At 54.7% G+C, this 16,787-nt stretch overlaps 7 protein-coding genes across 7 annotated transcripts; 3 read left to right on the forward strand and 4 right to left on the reverse strand.

Annotated features, from left to right (window-relative positions):
* Nucleotides 1-781: 781 nt before the first annotated feature.
* Nucleotides 782-1,991, forward strand: A1O7_01055 (alcohol dehydrogenase; the record flags this gene model as incomplete). Its single annotated transcript, XM_007755094.1, has 3 exons — nucleotides 782-958; nucleotides 1,016-1,622; nucleotides 1,684-1,991. 3 exons carry the CDS (start codon nucleotides 782-784, stop codon nucleotides 1,989-1,991), a joined length of 1,092 nt encoding a protein of 363 aa, XP_007753284.1.
* Nucleotides 1,992-2,442: 451 nt separating this feature from the next.
* Nucleotides 2,443-3,531, reverse strand: A1O7_01056 (uncharacterized protein; the record flags this gene model as incomplete). Its single annotated transcript, XM_007755095.1, has 3 exons — nucleotides 2,443-3,004; nucleotides 3,262-3,346; nucleotides 3,456-3,531. 3 exons carry the CDS (start codon nucleotides 3,529-3,531, stop codon nucleotides 2,443-2,445), a joined length of 723 nt encoding a protein of 240 aa, XP_007753285.1.
* An 816-nt stretch (nucleotides 3,532-4,347) lies between these two features.
* On the reverse strand, nucleotides 4,348-5,359 carry A1O7_01057 (uncharacterized protein; the record flags this gene model as incomplete). Its single annotated transcript, XM_007755096.1, has 2 exons — nucleotides 4,348-4,840; nucleotides 4,890-5,359. 2 exons carry the CDS (start codon nucleotides 5,357-5,359, stop codon nucleotides 4,348-4,350), a joined length of 963 nt encoding a protein of 320 aa, XP_007753286.1.
* Nucleotides 5,360-7,183: 1,824 nt separating this feature from the next.
* Nucleotides 7,184-8,122, forward strand: A1O7_01058 (uncharacterized protein; the record flags this gene model as incomplete). Its single annotated transcript, XM_007755097.1, has 1 exon — nucleotides 7,184-8,122. One exon carries the CDS (start codon nucleotides 7,184-7,186, stop codon nucleotides 8,120-8,122), a length of 939 nt encoding a protein of 312 aa, XP_007753287.1.
* A 658-nt stretch (nucleotides 8,123-8,780) lies between these two features.
* On the reverse strand, nucleotides 8,781-11,522 carry A1O7_01059 (uncharacterized protein; the record flags this gene model as incomplete). The annotated part of the gene is made up of 2 exons (XM_007755098.1): nucleotides 8,781-8,876; nucleotides 8,973-11,522. 2 exons carry the CDS (start codon nucleotides 11,520-11,522, stop codon nucleotides 8,781-8,783), a joined length of 2,646 nt encoding a protein of 881 aa, XP_007753288.1.
* Nucleotides 11,523-13,037: 1,515 nt separating this feature from the next.
* A1O7_01060 (aquaporin rerated protein, other eukaryote) lies at nucleotides 13,038-14,398 on the forward strand (the record flags this gene model as incomplete). Its single annotated transcript, XM_007755099.1, has 6 exons — nucleotides 13,038-13,240; nucleotides 13,292-13,478; nucleotides 13,530-13,715; nucleotides 13,766-13,807; nucleotides 13,858-13,930; nucleotides 13,977-14,398. 6 exons carry the CDS (start codon nucleotides 13,038-13,040, stop codon nucleotides 14,396-14,398), a joined length of 1,113 nt encoding a protein of 370 aa, XP_007753289.1.
* Nucleotides 14,399-14,885: 487 nt separating this feature from the next.
* On the reverse strand, nucleotides 14,886-16,502 carry A1O7_01061 (uncharacterized protein; the record flags this gene model as incomplete). Its single annotated transcript, XM_007755100.1, has 1 exon — nucleotides 14,886-16,502. One exon carries the CDS (start codon nucleotides 16,500-16,502, stop codon nucleotides 14,886-14,888), a length of 1,617 nt encoding a protein of 538 aa, XP_007753290.1.
* Nucleotides 16,503-16,787: the final 285 nt, after the last annotated feature.

The following is a 16,787-nucleotide window of genomic DNA, read 5'->3' on the forward strand; positions in this document are numbered from 1 at the left end:
GATAGAGTACGCTTCTGCTCCTATGGTCGACCCTACGCCAAATCCCGCGGCTGCTCGCGAAACACGAGGGGCAGCCCCACCAACAAACTCGACTTCCTCGACGCTGGATTGTACAAGTTCTTTCCGGAGTAGCCGCTCGCCCACATGAATTGACCCTACCTGACTGCTGTCCTTGCATTATTCAGCAACGAGTCATGAATGTATCCTCCCGACCCTTTGTCGCAATCTAGCCGCCACCGGACCAATCCTCAAGAGCCCGGACGAAGACGGCCAAGCATATCATGCGGGGACAGTCTATCTACGAATCCAGCCTTCATCCGTCCTGTTCAAGAGGGCCTTAAAACGGGCCCATTTAAGGTATGTTGCGTCAGACAGAAAACGTCAACATTACTTTTGCTTTCAAATTCGGCAGATTGGAGCTCGAACTACCAATCGAGGTACCAAGATGACCTTTGCGTAAGGCTAGATCACATTCCTTGCGGTTCTCATTCACAAGAACGTCGCGACCCAGGCACTGTGTCAATTATTGGACATAAAAGACTCCATGTTCGACCAGTGGCCTCGTCTAAGGCAGGTGGAGCATACTAGTATGCTATATAAATGCGTTGTGACTTCATCTGTGAGCTTGACATCGGCATAGGTTCTTATCCCATTTCTCTCTCATCTCACGCTTGCTAGACTTCCAGTTCATCAGCATTTTAGTCTTCCTTCTGAGCGTGGTATCCCAAGATCATCGTCTTCCTCTCCCGTAACCCGAACAGGACCAGCCATTAAAGCAAATATGTCTCTACCAAAAACCACACCCGCCTGGGTCGTCGAGGCTAGCAACGCGGACAAGCCAGGCTGGGAGAACTTGAAATTTGTCAAGGACTATCCTGTCCCTGAACTCGGCGAGAACGACTGTCTTGTTCAGATCCAAGCCGTCTCCCTCAACTACAGAGACCTGGTGATTCCGAAGGTAAAGTATACAATCTCGCGAAGATGCCCGAGCCCTGGTTCCACTGACGGTCTGTAGGGCCAATATCCTCTGCCGCTAAATCTGCCCACTGTTGCATGCTCGGATGGCGCAGGTCGGATCCTGGCCGTCGGCTCCAAGGTGACTCAATTCGAAGAGGGCGACAAAGTCGTCACACAGTTCACGCAAAAGCACCAGCACGGCGAGCCGACTCCCGATATGTTCGACAGTGCCTTGGGCGGCGGCGCACCTGGTACTCTGCGCCAATACGCCGTCTTTCCAGCATGGGGCCTCGCTCGAGCTCCGTCAAATCTATCTCCCACCGAGGCAGGGACACTAACCTGCGCACCTCTCACGTCATGGAACGCGCTCTTTGGTTTGCAATCAAAAGCCGTCCAGCCCGGGGATGTTGTCCTCACGCAAGGCACTGGCGGTGTCTCGCTCTCAGCTATACAGTTTGCAAAGACCGCCGGCGCAACTGTCATTGCCACGACTTCGTCAGACGACAAGGCGAAACGGCTGGAGAAACTCGGCGCAGACATTGTCATCAACTACAAAACGGACCCGAACTGGGGAGAGACAGCGAAGAGGCTTTCTCCCGGCAAAGCTGGCGTCGACCATGTCATCGAGGTCGGTGGCCCTGGTACGATGGCACAGTCTCTAAAAGGTACGATCCATTGCTTCCCGCACCATTTTATTTGCCGTGCTGACCGTGCCTCCTTCTTCAGCCATCAAACTCGGAGGTGTTATTTCCGTGATTGGCTTTCTCGGCGGTGCCGGCCACGAGAAGGAACCAAGCACGCTCGAGGCCCTCACCGCCGGCTGCATCATTCGCGGCGTCTTGATTGGATCGAAGGCGCAGCTGGTGGCCATGAACCGTGCCATCGATGCCAACAACATCCACCCGGTTGTAGATGAGAAGATCTTCAGTCTGGACAATGCGCTCGATGCGTTCGAGTATCAGTGGCAGCAGAAGAACTTCGGAAAGGTGGTGATACAGCTAGCCGGACCGGTTCTAGGAGAGAAGGAGGGATGAGCCGAGACCGAAAAGGCCAACAATTATTCTAGGCGGTAGAGTAATGCGAAGTTGATTGGGAGTGTGCAATCAGGTATCGACACTACACACCTGCAGCTCAACGGAAGAGGCCAACACGGCTACAGGGGACATGTTGTCAAGTCCTTGGCCATCCTCAGTGCCCAAGTGATCGTAAACCGCAGTATCTAGTACACTGCATGTTCTGTTTAGATGACATGATTGCACGCCTGAAAGCCACCACGGCATGCGGTCGATTCGCATATCCCCGCTTTACAATCAACAATCGCAACACCCCCTCATACATGACAGGACTGACTCGCGTGTGCCCGATCAGTAATCTCTACCAAGTGCTATTGGCGCAGGGATTCCTGATCCCTTTCTCGCGGTACTTCTCGCCCTCGCCCTTGGCCGCTCCTTCCCACCCCTTGAGCCATAATACAGCAACAAACCTCTAGTAGGTATCCCTCTCGAACCACTTCGCAGCAGCATCATAGACCTTCTTCAAGACATCACCCCCCTCAAGCGCCCACAACCTCTCCGCGACACCAAGCCTATCGAGCATCCTCATTAAAGCCAGGACCATGACGTCCGCGTAAACAATCTCCTTGCCTTCAAGCCACACGCCGCCCTCATTCTCGGCATACCACCCCGCCAATTCCTTCCACAAGGGTTCCACGTCGCGGAACGCCTGCTCGGCGTTCTTGGCGTGGTACTCCTGCAGCGGCATGCCCAGGGTCTTCTCACGGTCCTGCTCGAAGTATTGCTTGGAGGGCGGATTCAGGAACGTGACGGGCACCAAGGGCATGAAGATGGGACGCACCGTGCCGACGAGTTTGGGCAGGAATTGTTCGGTGCGCGCTTGGTACGGCGAGTCGAGATGTAGTGAGGGGTCCGGGTAGAGGGCCTCGAGGCGGTCGATGATCTTGCGCGATTCCATCACGTATTCGCCGTTCGGAAGGCGGACCGTGGGAGAAGTATATTCGAAGGGGCCGGAGTCGTTGGGTGGGATGCCACTGGAAGTGTGTGAGCGAGGGAGCGATGGAGTGAGTGAGTGAGTGCCTGCGCAAGTGGATTCGGTGATGATGTGAAATTGCGACCACCCTTGAGACACGCCGCATGGAGTACGCAGTGGCCCAGACATTCAACAGGTGAAAGGGGCAAAAGGCTTCGGAGAAAGTGATCTGCCCTGAGTATCTATACAGAACGACGGCATCTTGACCAAAAACGCATCTGTACCTCACCTGAAGTGTTTGTTCACACCCACACTTACAGTTTCTGGAACGTCGGCTTCAAATCGGGATACTCGACCCACTCGGTCCTGTATGGCAGACCCTTGATGTTCAGCGCGAGCCGAGCTTGACGCAGACGCAGACGTTAGCAAGGGCGCAAACCATGATTGGCATCTCCTTCACCAACGTCACCGACAGCACCAAACACCGAAACCTCGCACGGACGCCGACTTACTCTTCCAAGGGTTCAGACTCCATGAGAATCCCTGCTTCGAGGGGAGATCATATAGGATAATTTCATCAGACGACATGGCGGTAGGCTATTGGTAGGTCGGTTGTCAGCGAGAGCTGACAGTGAGGGAGTGATGTGGTCAAGGAACCTGTGATGCAGATGCAGCAGGACGCGCTGTGGTGATCTCGAAGGGTGGGTTGAAGAAATCACAGAATCCTCAAGGCTTTCATATAGCTTGGGTGCTTGGGATCGTGTAGGTCAGGTAGAATCAAATATCGGATGAGACGAACGAGATGGACAATCACTCATTTGCTGTCGCAACGCGGGCATGGAGACATTCACAAACCCGCGTCCACGGAAACGAACTGACCATTTGGGCGTACTTATTAGGTGATCAAGATACCCCGTACTGCATGATGACGGATCTCTGCCCGATCGTTCTCTAGGTACGACCGCTTGCTTCCGAGGTGATGTCTAGGTGATGGAGCACGCTGTTATTCCTCGGCGAGGGGGCGAAATGTGAGGAACACTTCAACCCCGCATTGAGGACGCAGTTCCTCATTGCCCTGCACAGGCTATGTACGTTCTCTGCGCGTTTCAGGACTTCGTCCCGACACGCAATTTGTAAGCCACGATTGTCCGCGGCGTAAGGCGAGAAGAAGCATCTGGGGGCGAGGCGATCGCCTACGTTCTCGTAGAATTGCAGGAGCTTGGCAGCAACGACCATTCACAATTAAATGTTGTTACAGAAATAGTACGATTGCCGTTCGTTCAGTACATGACGTTTCTCATTGCTGGAGTCTGTATATCCATGTCGTACTTTTCCAAGGGCCGACGACAACGTAAAGAAATTTCGTTAAAATCATCAACTCCACGCTATCATAGCACATCCGCTTCAGTCCATGAAGCCGCGCTTTCCATCACCATCAGCATCGACACGAGGGTTCATCCGATCAGCCAAGCTGGGCTTTGCTCCTTCGGTCGTGCCCATAGGGCCGGCGCCTCTGGCTCCAAGGTGCCTGTCACCAACTCCGGTGCCAGTTTCGTGATGATGATTATCCCTGCCAATGCCACCTGAGGTGAGATCATGGCCAACACCACCAACACCAGAGTCGGTAGGACGGTGTGTCTTGTTGTGATCGCCGATACCACCGAGACCAGTGGTACCGGTTGTGGTCCCGGTGGTGTGATGGCCGCCGTGGAACTTCTCTTCAAGTTTCTCAAAGGTCGTGGAAAGCTTGTCATTGTATGGGCGGGGTGCACCCTCATACTCCTCGTGGCTTGAGTGTTGACCACCCACCAACGCACCGCCTGCTGCCTTGAACTCATCAAGGGTCTTCATGGGCAAGGCAGACAATCCGTGATGCTGAGCAGCGGCGTGATGTGTCCTGCAGAAAGTCATTACATGAAGGTTCGTTCTTCAGCGGACAAACTTACTCGTGTACAGGAATGGTGGTGTGGACGACCTCGGGCTGGATGGTTTCCTTGTGGATGACTGGAACGACGGTCTCGTGGACGTGGTGGTGAACGTGCTCGCCAGTCACGGTGGGGGCCGCAGCTTGGGTGTGGACGGTCTCGTGGGTTGTGGAGTGGCTCTTGAAGTTGGCCATCTCAGCGGCGAGCCTCTCCTTGGTCCTTGATTCGTCATCATGGTGAAACTCGCGGTGTTCAGCCGGGAGGATGTTATGAGTGTGTTTCTCTGGAAGCCTCTCTTGGTGAGTAAGAGGTTGCACTGTGGTGTGGTAGTGGTGCTGATGCACTTCACGGTCGACGGCTTGGGTGGCTTCCTCGTGGATGTGAGGCTTGACGGCTTCATGGGTGACGGCTGGGACAACGGTTTCTTCAACCGTGGTATGGTGGCCCCGATTGCCGGTAAGTTTCTGAACGGCTGCTCTTGCTGCTTCCATTGTGAATGTAGGTGGTCGTTTCTGGTGCTGATGAGAGGTAAAACTGTAATTGAACTGATCTACTTCTGGGGAGAGAAGTTCAAGGTACCTAGCGACCATTTATACACAGCCAGACGATATGAGACGCTACCACACTTTGTCCCATCTCGTAAGGTTGTGATATCATATTGAGCAAAGCTAAGCTTGGACTGGGCCCCTCGCTGTGAGGTCAGTGACCCGCAAGAGATCGCACTCACACAGTAGGGAAGTGTCGACAAAGGGAATCGACGTGATTGGGACTGATCTCGGCTATCAGCGTCTCCCTCCATCTGTCGATCAGATGCGGTAGCTAGAATTCGCCGAAAATGTCCTGCATATACCTAAAGAGGTGTCAGATCGTCACCGAACAAGCTTTGCATGTTTTTGGATTCAGATCTCATTATTTCCGTCCTGTGAAGGGCGTAGAGCGATCTCCACGGGAGCCTAAGAAACACTCACGGTCGCTGAAGGTTACGGTGGCCGTCGCAGTTACTCTCACGGAATCGAACGGTGTCTTCCTCATCCGTGGACCGTGCCGTCATGGGAAGGCACCTCTGGGTGGTATTGCATTTTCCAAGGTCGTGGTGCATCCCCATGCGTGAGAGGGGACAAGCCACATTCGATCTTACTCGCACACAGTAGCGCGCATGGTGCACCAGATGCGTCATGATACGCCCAACCGCAATGGGGAGATGATCCATCTCATGGTCAAATCCGGCTTGTGGCGAGTGATGATGATTGAAGTCAAAAGAGACCACTCGCTGACGTTGGGGTTCAAGCCACAGGCGGACAGCCGTTCAAGCCTCTCTCGGGGTTTCCCTGAAGTTCTCTGTGGCAGCCGTCGACGTTGACCTCATCATTCCAGGGCGTGGCTTCCGTTAGTTTCACCCGGGCCAATCCCTAAACAGGCCACCAGAGACCCGCCACTTTCGTGCTCTGGGAGCTAGGACGTGCCCTAAGGCGTTCCCCTAGTTAGTTAAAGCCACGTCCCGTGCTCGCCCGTGCTGAGCATCGGCCTGCTCTTCCTGATCAAGCCACCTGCCCAGTTTTTGTCGATCATGGTCCAATCCTTACGCGTGGCCGCAGCAATGGTGGGTTCGCCAGGGTCCCTGTTCTTGAGTTCACCTTCGTTTCCATGGGTATCCCTGAGCCATGTTCTTCTTTCACGCCGCGTTGGGTAAGGCCGTCGTTGGCCAAGATTTGACTTTGGATCCGTGCTTGCAAACGAGAGGATCGCTTCGAGCACTTCAGCTTAGCCAGGGTGAGCCGTTCTTGCGACGCAGATACCAGACAGGAGGTAGCTCGTGAGAACAGGTGGGTAGCGTGGAAAGGGTGTCTGTCTGTTGTGTGTCCCGTGAGTCTCTGCTCCCGATCTGCCCTTTCGATCTGCCTCGTGTATCTCAGCTCGGTAGGTCAACACCAGAAAGTTTCTGGAGGGGCACCACTTTTCTTTGCTAGAAGCTTCGTGGAGGAGTCATGGCCACTGCCGTGACGCCCACTCAACGTTTCGCAGACACGGGCCATGCCAATTGGAAGTGCTTTCCAGCTCCATACGTCATGCAGAGCGAACAAGAAAGAAGTCGCAGTCGGAGTCGAAGTCGCAGACGCAACCGCAACCGACGCCTCAGTCATAGCGACAACTCTCCGACACACCAATGGCGGGAAGAGCCCGTACAGCGTCCTGCTACAGCGGCTCCTACCGTCAACCATGACTCTGCCCATTCCGTCCCCCGGTCCCGGTCCAGAAGTCGTCTGAAAAAGCGTCCCTCGCAACATACTGTGAAGAATACTGCCACCACTCTTGCAATGTCCCAAGCCAGCTCTCATTCGCAAGGGTCACCTTCCAACCAGCAAAACACCTTTCCCTTGCCTCAGTTACCTCAGACAATTCCCGAGCGGCGCTCTTCGTTACGAAGGAAGCCCGTTGCTGGCAGTACAGACCAACCAAGACCAAAGAAAGACCCTCCGCCAGAGCTGAAGCCAGCACCGCCTACTCATGGACTACTTTCTATAAGACCTAAACCTTCTTTAACGGAGAGCAATACCAAACTCGACTCTGACAGCGACCGCTCATCATCGGCAGGTAGCATTCAGAGTCCCACCTTCCCTCCCCGAACACCGCGACACCAACCACTAGCACCGAACGATCCCTCTCCTCTGAACCCTCGCTACTATATCCCGAGCTCGGACTTCCCCAACGCAGGAGCCACGCCCCCGGTGCAGTCGCCCGGCGCCACTGCGCTGAGGCATGAACACGTGCTACTCCCTGCTGGCTTCAGACCAGGCAGGACTGAACACACCTACGTCGAGGAGGTCGTGAAGCCAGCAGTAACACACGAAGTTATCAGGAACAACAGGACAGAGATCGTGCAAGAAGAAATCACCCGAGAAATCCATGTCCATCACTACTACACCTACACGCAGCCCATCAAAGCAGTCGAAATCCTGCCTGCGCGGCACTTCATTGTTGACGGACAAACCGGCGAAAAGGTCGAGATCCCGCCGCCGGAGGGCTGGGTTATGCCTGCCAACATGCACCCGTACAAGCCAGATCTCAGCAATCTAGCCCCAGAGACACGGCATTACCTTGTCGATGACGAGCATCCCACAGGTGTCCTCGAGCCGGCACCACCGAACGTCCAGGAGCGGGAATCACAGCCCGAGTTGCGGAGGGAATCGCAGCCCGAGTTGCGGAAGAAGACGAGCGTGACTGGACGTTGGACTCCGTTTCCGAAAGTGAGGTGAATACCTACACCAAGGGGACGCTGTGTCGCCCAGTGTACGTTGCAATTTACTTGTCCGGCATGCTTGCTCTTCTCGCCATGCATCTGTATCATCAGCGTTTTTCTGAACGAGATATAATAAGACGGGGATTTGGAAAATGAGCTGACGCATTGCGATGTTTCCGGAGCGGATAAATCATGTAATTCTGTCTTGCCATATTATACCACGTGTTGTATATTATTCACCTTCGATACCCGATGAAGAGCAACAAATATCTGTCTTGTATCTCATCCTGTCTCTTTCATCCTGTCTAGTCTCGGTATCGGATCCAGGTCACGTTATCCATCCCGCCGTTGTCGAACCCTCATAAATCGATATACAGGTATTCCCAGTAAATGGATGTGGCGCAGGGTCGAAGGAGAGTTACGTAGCATAGTACGGCAACAAAGCGAAGGACAATTCATGCATGCAGGAGAGAAAATTTACGATGATGCAACAATGCAACCATGCATCCAAGACTCCATTGCAGCTATGTAGACTGGTTCGTTCCGGGGGCCTTGCACCAACACACCCCACCCGTCCAGACTACTGTGGTAATGTGGTAGAAAAAAGATGGGTATATGAACGACGGCGACGGCCACGGTGACTGCTACAGAACGCTTCTTTCAGCCTAATCATGTCATCGGTTCCGGTCGACGGGCGTCTGTCTCCATAGCGTATCGCCACTCAGGCGATTAACGCTTGCGCTGACAATGTTCCTCCACATGGACTGTCCCTCGCCACCGTCTCGCCCGTGCCCATGCCGTGGTCGCGCCATAGGGCCGCCCCTGGGCGTGCCTGCTGTGGCTGTGATTGTGCTGGAGGATTCCACGGACTCGTCGCCTCCCAGCAGGGGAACATCCGGGTCCTGGCCGAGTTCGATATCTTCATCCTCGCGACCGATGGTAGGGATGGGAATGGCGGCACTTGGCTCCTCGTTGACTGTCTGGGCGACGCGGTTCTGTATATCATCGCTCGTACTCTCGTCGTGGCGCATGCCGGTTTCGGCGCTGCTATCCTCCTCCTCGTCACCTTCGGCGACATGTGGTGCCCGCTGGCGGGCCATGCTCCGTACTACATCGCCCTTACAGATTGGGCAAGTCCGCCGCCTGGTCACCAGCCACGGCGTGATGCACTCGGCATGGAATTCATGTCCGCAAGGGAGGGACATGACTTGGCTTTCGCCATCGACGTACTCTTCGAGGCAGACGACGCATTCAACTTGCCGGCCAGTGTAGCGTTTTCGTTTTGCAGGTTTCGGAGAGGTGGTTAACTTCTCGTTTTGAGGGCTTCTGGGCTGTGAAAATTGACTCTCGGCGCTCGTGCCACCCGCGAAACTGCCTGCAGTCGTCTGCGAGCGTGGCCGAGGGCGCTGAGAGACGTTCTGACTCGTCGAGATAAGGAGTGGAGAGGTGGGTGATGCATGCTCTGGGGATGCTTGTGCCGATGTTGTCGAGGAGGCTGTGGTCATCGTATGGTATGTCCGGACTGGTAACCGGTCGACCACGGACTTTGGTGCACGCCATCTCCTTCGTCGGATACGCGAGCGCAGGAGTAGAAGTGCGTACACAACCGTCAAAGTCACGAGCGGACTGACGACCAGGACCAGTAGAGTGTCGAAGAACGGGCTGGTCGAGACGCTGGTAGGTGTGAGGGTTACCCACAAGCCAGTGTGCTCGTTGTCTTGTTCCGGTGCTGCTGAATTGGTACTTGGAACCTTCTCTCCCTGACTGCTCTGCTCTGCAGAAGGTCCTCCGTCCGACTTCTTTGGAGACGCACCAGACCGGAAGACATCGAGCCACGAGGCCCTTTCTCTACTTTGACGGTCCGTGTCATGGCCGTATCTTTGATTTGTAGGAGCTTTGCCACGGTTGAAGCGGTTCAGAGGTTCAGATTTCTCGTGATCATACTCTCCACTTCCCGGCGTGATGCTGCCGCCCTTGAGAGTGGCTTCTGGACTGCTTGATGTCTTCACCAAGCTGAGCGTATCTTGAACAACATCCTTCCCGGCCTTTCCGGCACTACTCGATGAGGTAGTGGCGGGCTTCGGTGCAACGAGGTCAGCGTCTCGCCAATCTTGGACACCAATTACGAAGTCGTCTTCGCCTGGGCGTTTCGCGCTCGTGGCTTTAGGCCTGGCTGCCGTTGCAGACGAGGTGGGAAGACTAGGGACCGTATTTGCCTCCTCCAAAGGATCTGGGCGTGCTTCTTCCTTCCAGTCTTCTACTAGCACCCATTCTACATTTCCACTGCTGGGAGGTCGGCGGCTGTCCTCGTGTTGCGAAAATGGAGAATTGTCGTCAAGGCCCATGGCTGACAATACATTGCCTACCCAGCTGTTGTCTGTTTCTTCCTTGTCCCCTTGTACAGTGGTAGCTCGCGAGCGCGAGGGCTTCGTAGATGTAAAAACAGGCTTGTTTTCCTCCTGGTTTTGGTTTGGACTTTTCCCGGAGTTCACGGTGTTGGTTTCCTCATCGCCCTTCTCTTCAGCTGGGACAAGCGAAGAGAGCAGATGAGCGGAAGTATATGACGTGAAGAGTGCCGGTATTGTGACGTTGGAAGTATCGCCCTTGGCATACATGATGGTCAACTGCGCACCCTTTTCGTTGTCTCCCACGATCAGGGCGATGCCTCCACGACGCTGAGCCCACTTGACCTTTTCCAGGAATCCGCAACCGCCCCGACTGAGCATGACGATCTTGCCTGCGATAGCAGCGCTTTCCTGTAAGGACTCAATATCGGCATGTGTAGGCGTCTTGTTCTTGTCCGACTCGGCTTTTGCAGGCTCGCCAGGTTGGCCAGAGGTTGCAGGGTTCGAATCACGAAGTGGACGGTGCAGATAGTCGTCAGTACCGTCGTCTTCGATTAGGGACCCATCCATTGCGACGTTGTCGTGTTCGGTCCCAATACTGTCCAGGCTTCTGGGCAGTCTTGTCTTTCCTCCATCGTGTGTGACAGCCGTCACGTGTTTGATGCTCTGTGCCTTTTCTTCAGCCCAACCTGGAACGTCTGAGCAACCAAGTTCCCATCCTGCTAGATGGAGATTCTCCTCCTTTAACAAGGCATCGTCCCCAAAACCCTTTCCTACCCATAGTTGTCCACTCAGCCCCCTCGATGGCAGGCTTGGTCCGAAGGCAGCAGGCCGCGCCAAGAAGAAGGTCGAGTTGTCGTTGGTAAGGCTAATGACAGCCGAGGGTGGAAACAAGGAGGAGGGGGTCGAGAATGAGAAGAGCGCCCTTAAGCGACTTGGCCTGGTATTGTAGCCAGCATTAAATGAATCTGCAGGGCTCTCGGCACCGGCCGCGACGAACGACCAGAAGGTCAGCGCTATAGGGAGAGCAACGAAGAATATAAGTAACAGTAGGAATCGAAAAGGACGCATGGTTGTAAGGTTAATAGTAAGAGGCTATTGCCACGGAAGGTCAGGAGACACAGAATAAGACTCGATGCATTGGCACTTCTTCGAACGTTGTGCAGGAGGACGGCACCCCGTCGATAAGAGGCTCTCAGTGGAGGTGGATAGGAGCGGTATGGCAAAGACTTTAGGAAAGATGGTTCTCCAAGTTGAAGTTGGCAACTGTCAATGCAGCCTGATCTGGATCAACAGACCACGGAGATCAGATGCGGGACAAGGACGAAATGCGTCACGTGATGTCGCCCAACTTCAGTGCCCGACGAGCCGAGACCGAGCCACAAAGTCCGGATTATGTACACAACATCGCAGAGCGCGATAACTGCTCGTACAAAGTAGAGCCCCTGAGCACCCGGATAGCGAGGGCACGGAGTACGTACTGTACCTACTACTCCGTATTCTGTGTACAATCATTAACTCCGTGTGTGCTGCCGTCTCCAACCTTAATCATGTTGAGGGGCTCTAAGCGATTCACTCAGTGCTGCCGCTCGTGCTCGGGTTACTTCAAGACTTTTGGCAACCCAAAGATTGCGCGTCGTACAGCGAATGTCCGCGTATGGACTTCGAACGGTGATGACATTGCTACCCGTCGGCGATCCGTATGACACGCTCGATCATGCACAATTCAGGACTGTGTATGCCTGAGGTGTGCACTAGGCACATTCATACGAGTACTGTGTAACTGAACCCTTCAGCAGTCGAGCCCGAGAAACAAAGTCCTGTGCCCGATGCCATCCACTGGTGGTCTCCAATGCTGCCGTGCTCCAGACCGTGCCTCTAGCCCACGTCAAGTGCCATAGCAGGACTTTTTGATCGCTAGACACTCTCGATCACTTGGCTCGCGCGTTAGTCGCCCCCATTTGCCTCCGCTTCAAGCTTAGGCGCACCGCATAGAGCCATTGGCTTCCACTGGTCTGCGGCTAAGGCTGGGCTGGAGGGCGCCATGCTCAACTGACACCGTACAAGGGTGCCTCTTTCGTCATCCAGAATGCCTGCGGCGACTCTCCATCTCAGCTGTCGATGCTCGTCTAGGTTCATCCCTTGACACTCGGCTAACATATGACGATCACCACATCGATTTCCGCGAGGCACTATCAAACCTCCACAAATCTTTCACCTAGGATCGTGAGTTTGCTCCATTGATGACCGGCTGCTTCGTGTGCCGCCGGGGTAGCGCCACCATGACTTTTTTGATGCCGCGTCGATCAAAACGACCCTTATCTGCACCATCTCAGAGCTGAACATGTTCTTGTGTTGTTCTTGATATCTTAGACTGCTTGCTTTGTGCTTCGTTGTCGCTCTTGTTTGTCCCAAAATCGTTCGGCTATCGAGTTCCGCCGTATCCATTGTGTTCAGCAGTGATACGGGAGCGATTACAGCCTCGTGTGTGAGCGACTCTTTCCCACCAAGTGTGGTCGCACCTTCCTCCTCCCGTTCGTGGTCATCAAGTGCGCGTGACTCAAGGGGCAAGAACGAACCGTGGCAATGGACAACATCAATGCGAGGGCTGGCTTTATGCCTGGTCTCTTTGGTCGACACAGAGGACCAAGGACCGGAGCAACACCTGCTGGTGCAGACGAGAAAATGCAAGGCCCAAAACCATCCTCATTCTTCATGAGGATCCCTAATAAGCCTCGAAATCACTTCATTGCCATGGCCGGCGAATTCGTTGGCACTTTTCTTTTCCTGTGAGCGTCACCTCTGACACGCCTGCGAGTCAAGACTGACAAGTCCTTCAGCTTCTTTGCTTTTGCTGGCACCCAGGTCGCCAACACTCCTCAAACCACAAGTGGCTCGCAGAGTACCGATCTGCCGCAGGGCCCGAACCCAATCCAGCTCCTCTACATCAGCCTCTGCTTTGGTTTCTCTCTTGCCGTCAATGCATGGATCTTCTTCAGAATCTCAGGAGGACTGTTCAACCCAGCTGTAGGTGACGCAAACCAGACGAAGAGATGATGTGGACTGATAATCTGCCAGGTGACCCTAGGTCTGTGTCTGATCGGCGCCGTCCCCTTCCTTCGAGGTGGTCTTGTCTTCATCGCACAAATACTTGGCGCTATTGCATCGGCCGGAGTTGTCAAGGCGCTGTTTCCCGGGCCTCTCGCTGTCTCAACATCTCTTAGTGGGGGAACAAGCAAGGCACAGGGTCTCTTCATTGAAATGGTACGCCTGTAGGGAAGGAGAGCCAGAAGAGCCTGCTAATGCCCCCTTAGTTCCTCACCGCTCAGCTTGTCTTCACCATTATTATGCTTGCCGTGAGTGGCCCAACAATCGGAGGCGATTGATCACTGACAACTTTCTGCAGGCCGAGAAACACAAAGGAACATTTCTCGCTCCTGTCGGCATCGGCTTGTCTCTCTTCATCGCTGAGCTAGGCGGTAGGCAGATCTTCACAACTGACAGATGAGTCCTGACAATTTGCAGGCGTCTACTACACCGGTGGATCTCTGAATCCAGCTCGAAGTTTCGGTCCTTGCGTGGCTAACCGCCGCTTCCCAAGTGAACACTGGATCTACTGGGTTGGACCCTTGCTTGGAGCTATTCTAGCTGCCAGCTTCTTTTGGTTCATCAAGAGCTGCGAATACCAGACTGCCAACCCAGGTCAGGACTTTGACGACCTCGAAGCTTCTGCGTACAAGCCAGAAGAGGATCTTACTCGGCCCGTTGTCAGCCCAACAGCTGTGATCCCTGACCGCTCGATCTCCCCTGTCGCTTCACGGCCGTCTAAGGAGGAGCGATCCGGCACGTATCAACCAGCTCGACTGGGTTCCGGTGCAACGAACACCACTCTAGGACCGGCTGCGAATGGCAACACAATTCATGATCGGACCACCGTTCCGACGTGATCTCGAAGGCAACATATTTGATTTGCTGGATGCGCCGCTTGTTACCCAAATCGCCCAGGACTTCTGGAAGTCATCCACCTTGTTCTTTATATTTCCACTGTGTGAACTATCGGATACCCCGTCCGTTCTGCTGCTTTCGTGTTCAAGCAAGTTTCTTGTGATTGTTGCTGTTGTATTGATGTACCACAATGTGCGTTGGACTGTGGTAGCTTGAAAAGCCCTCAAGGAGTGCTCGAACACTGCGGTTTTTGCAAGGTGTGTGGGCACAATATGTAATCAAGGAACATCTGTATTGAGGAACGACCTCAAGAGTCGGATTAGCGGCTATTGCCGTCATCAGATGGATTCAACCTCCACATGGTACACTGTATGTGGATACGATAATACATCTTATTGAATGGCTTCAAGCACGAAGCTTTGGCAACTTCTCTGGCTGCTCAATGCTCACGACTGAGCAACGGAGTCCCTCAAAATCAAGTTATTCGTCTCATGACTTGTACTTGTTGTGAATCTGGCGTATCTGTGCTTGCACGTCCGGTTTCGGGCCCTGCTGAGCCACTGGGTGGCCTGCAGCGCCGAAACCAGAATACTGTCCCGCTGCAGGTTGATTGTCCATCTTCAACCTCTTCCTCCTCTCTTCCTCTTCCTGCTCGCCCAGCACGCGGGCGGCTGCCTCTGCCACCGGATCGTTCACCTCCCCATCCGTGCGCGCTCTCAACCTCTTGAGGTTAGCAGCAACATCGGTGCCTCCCAGATTCGTCGTGCTGAACCTCGCGGCTGCCTTGGACTGCTGCTCTTTCCAGCGTGGATCCAATAATTCGATGCGAAGATGCGCGTCGAGTTCCGCAACGGGAATTTGTTGGCCGCAGTTGGGACACAAGGCCGTCGCGACGCGGGATTGCGCTGCGCGGGCCTGGGCGCGCGGGATGTAGTCCTGTTTGATGCGCATGGGGGGTTGCCCTGGTAGTTGAGGAGCTGGAGACGCGGTGGACGGTGGTTGTGGTTGCGGTGAGGCAACGGCGGCGGGAGGCGCGGGCGAATAAGCTTGTACGGGCACGAGTGCTGGAGCTGGAGACGGTTGAGATGGGAAGGGGGAGGGCGTGTATGCTGGGTATGCCTGTGCTGCGTCTGGAGCAGGAGCATGGCCGTTGTTCTGCTGCGGATAGTTCGCGTAGGGGTCGTTGTACGCGTAACCGTTCATGTCGTCTGACGGCATGGCTTCTTCGATGCGCATGTCCGGTCTGGCCAGACTCATCATGGCTTTCTGCTCGAGACTGGCGCTTTGGAGGTCGTTTAACGTCGTCGGAGGCGGCAGGTCCGCCTGTTCGTCTGCCTCTGTGAACAGGACTGTTTCCACCACGACGAAATCATGCCAGTCGATCTGAGCGTATGCTATCCTCTCGGCCTCCTCCGCCTCTTCCTTCTTTTGTTTTTGCGTCTCTTGCCATTTGATGTATTCGGAGCGTTTCTTCGCGGAGCCCAGCACCCGGAAGCGATCTTGGAGGTTTGCTTGAAGGACTTGGATGCGTGCTTGCTCGGCTTTTTGGCCCTCGAGACCCGTCTGGAGGAGGATGGTGTACTGGTCGACTAGACGCTGGAAGAAGTTGTACAGAGAGTGTTGGGGCCGAAGGAAGTCGAATTGGAAGTTCCGTGCTTCTCGTTGCGAGAGTGCGGTCATCCAGCTCTTGCCCTTGCGCGCGACGTGGAGTGCCGTCAGCTTGACGACTTCGAGGTCGAGGGCACTGATGTTTGGCATGCGCGCACTGAATTGGAACTCTGGCGGCGGTTCTGGGCCCTTGGGCTTCTCGGGCACAGGCGTCGCGTCGCCTGCCCTGCCAGCAGAGACAGCCGTGCCCCGTCCTGACTTGACCTCGGATAGTCGCCACTGGTAGAACGGAGCGTATGCGTCCTGAGGCGACAGGAACGAGAACTTGGGATTTGACTGCTCTTTGTCGCGGATGCGGTCTTCGAAGACAGATCCGTTGCGGGCGACGTAGCCTGCCGTCTTCTCTATGATTGCCCGGATGTCTTTAGGTGGTAGGACCACGCCTTCTGGAGGCTTCGAGACACTCTCTGGGAGGTCGGGTACGCCGTTGGCGGCCATGGCTGTTCGAACCAGCCCAGTGGTGGGCAGAATTGGTATGGTTGCCCCTCACTGCTTTGCTGGATTTTGTGTCAACAACCTGGATTCTTGGAGGGCTTCCAATCGTGAATGTGCCGCGGCAGCAGTTGAAAGGCGAAGTGCGTGGAATCTCAAGCTTGAAGCCAGGTTGACATGGACGTCGGCCAAAATGCGAACCTTGATGGAAATCTCAATGTGGCTAGTGCAGCCTGTGGCGCCAGGCTTGAGTGTGTGGAGATCGAGCCGGTTCTGAAAGGGGAGGGCAGC

The sequence above is a fragment of the Cladophialophora yegresii genome (genome assembly GCF_000585515.1).
Source record: "Cladophialophora yegresii CBS 114405 chromosome Unknown aczIN-supercont1.1, whole genome shotgun sequence".
Classification (NCBI taxonomy): Eukaryota; Fungi; Ascomycota; class Eurotiomycetes; order Chaetothyriales; family Herpotrichiellaceae; genus Cladophialophora; species Cladophialophora yegresii.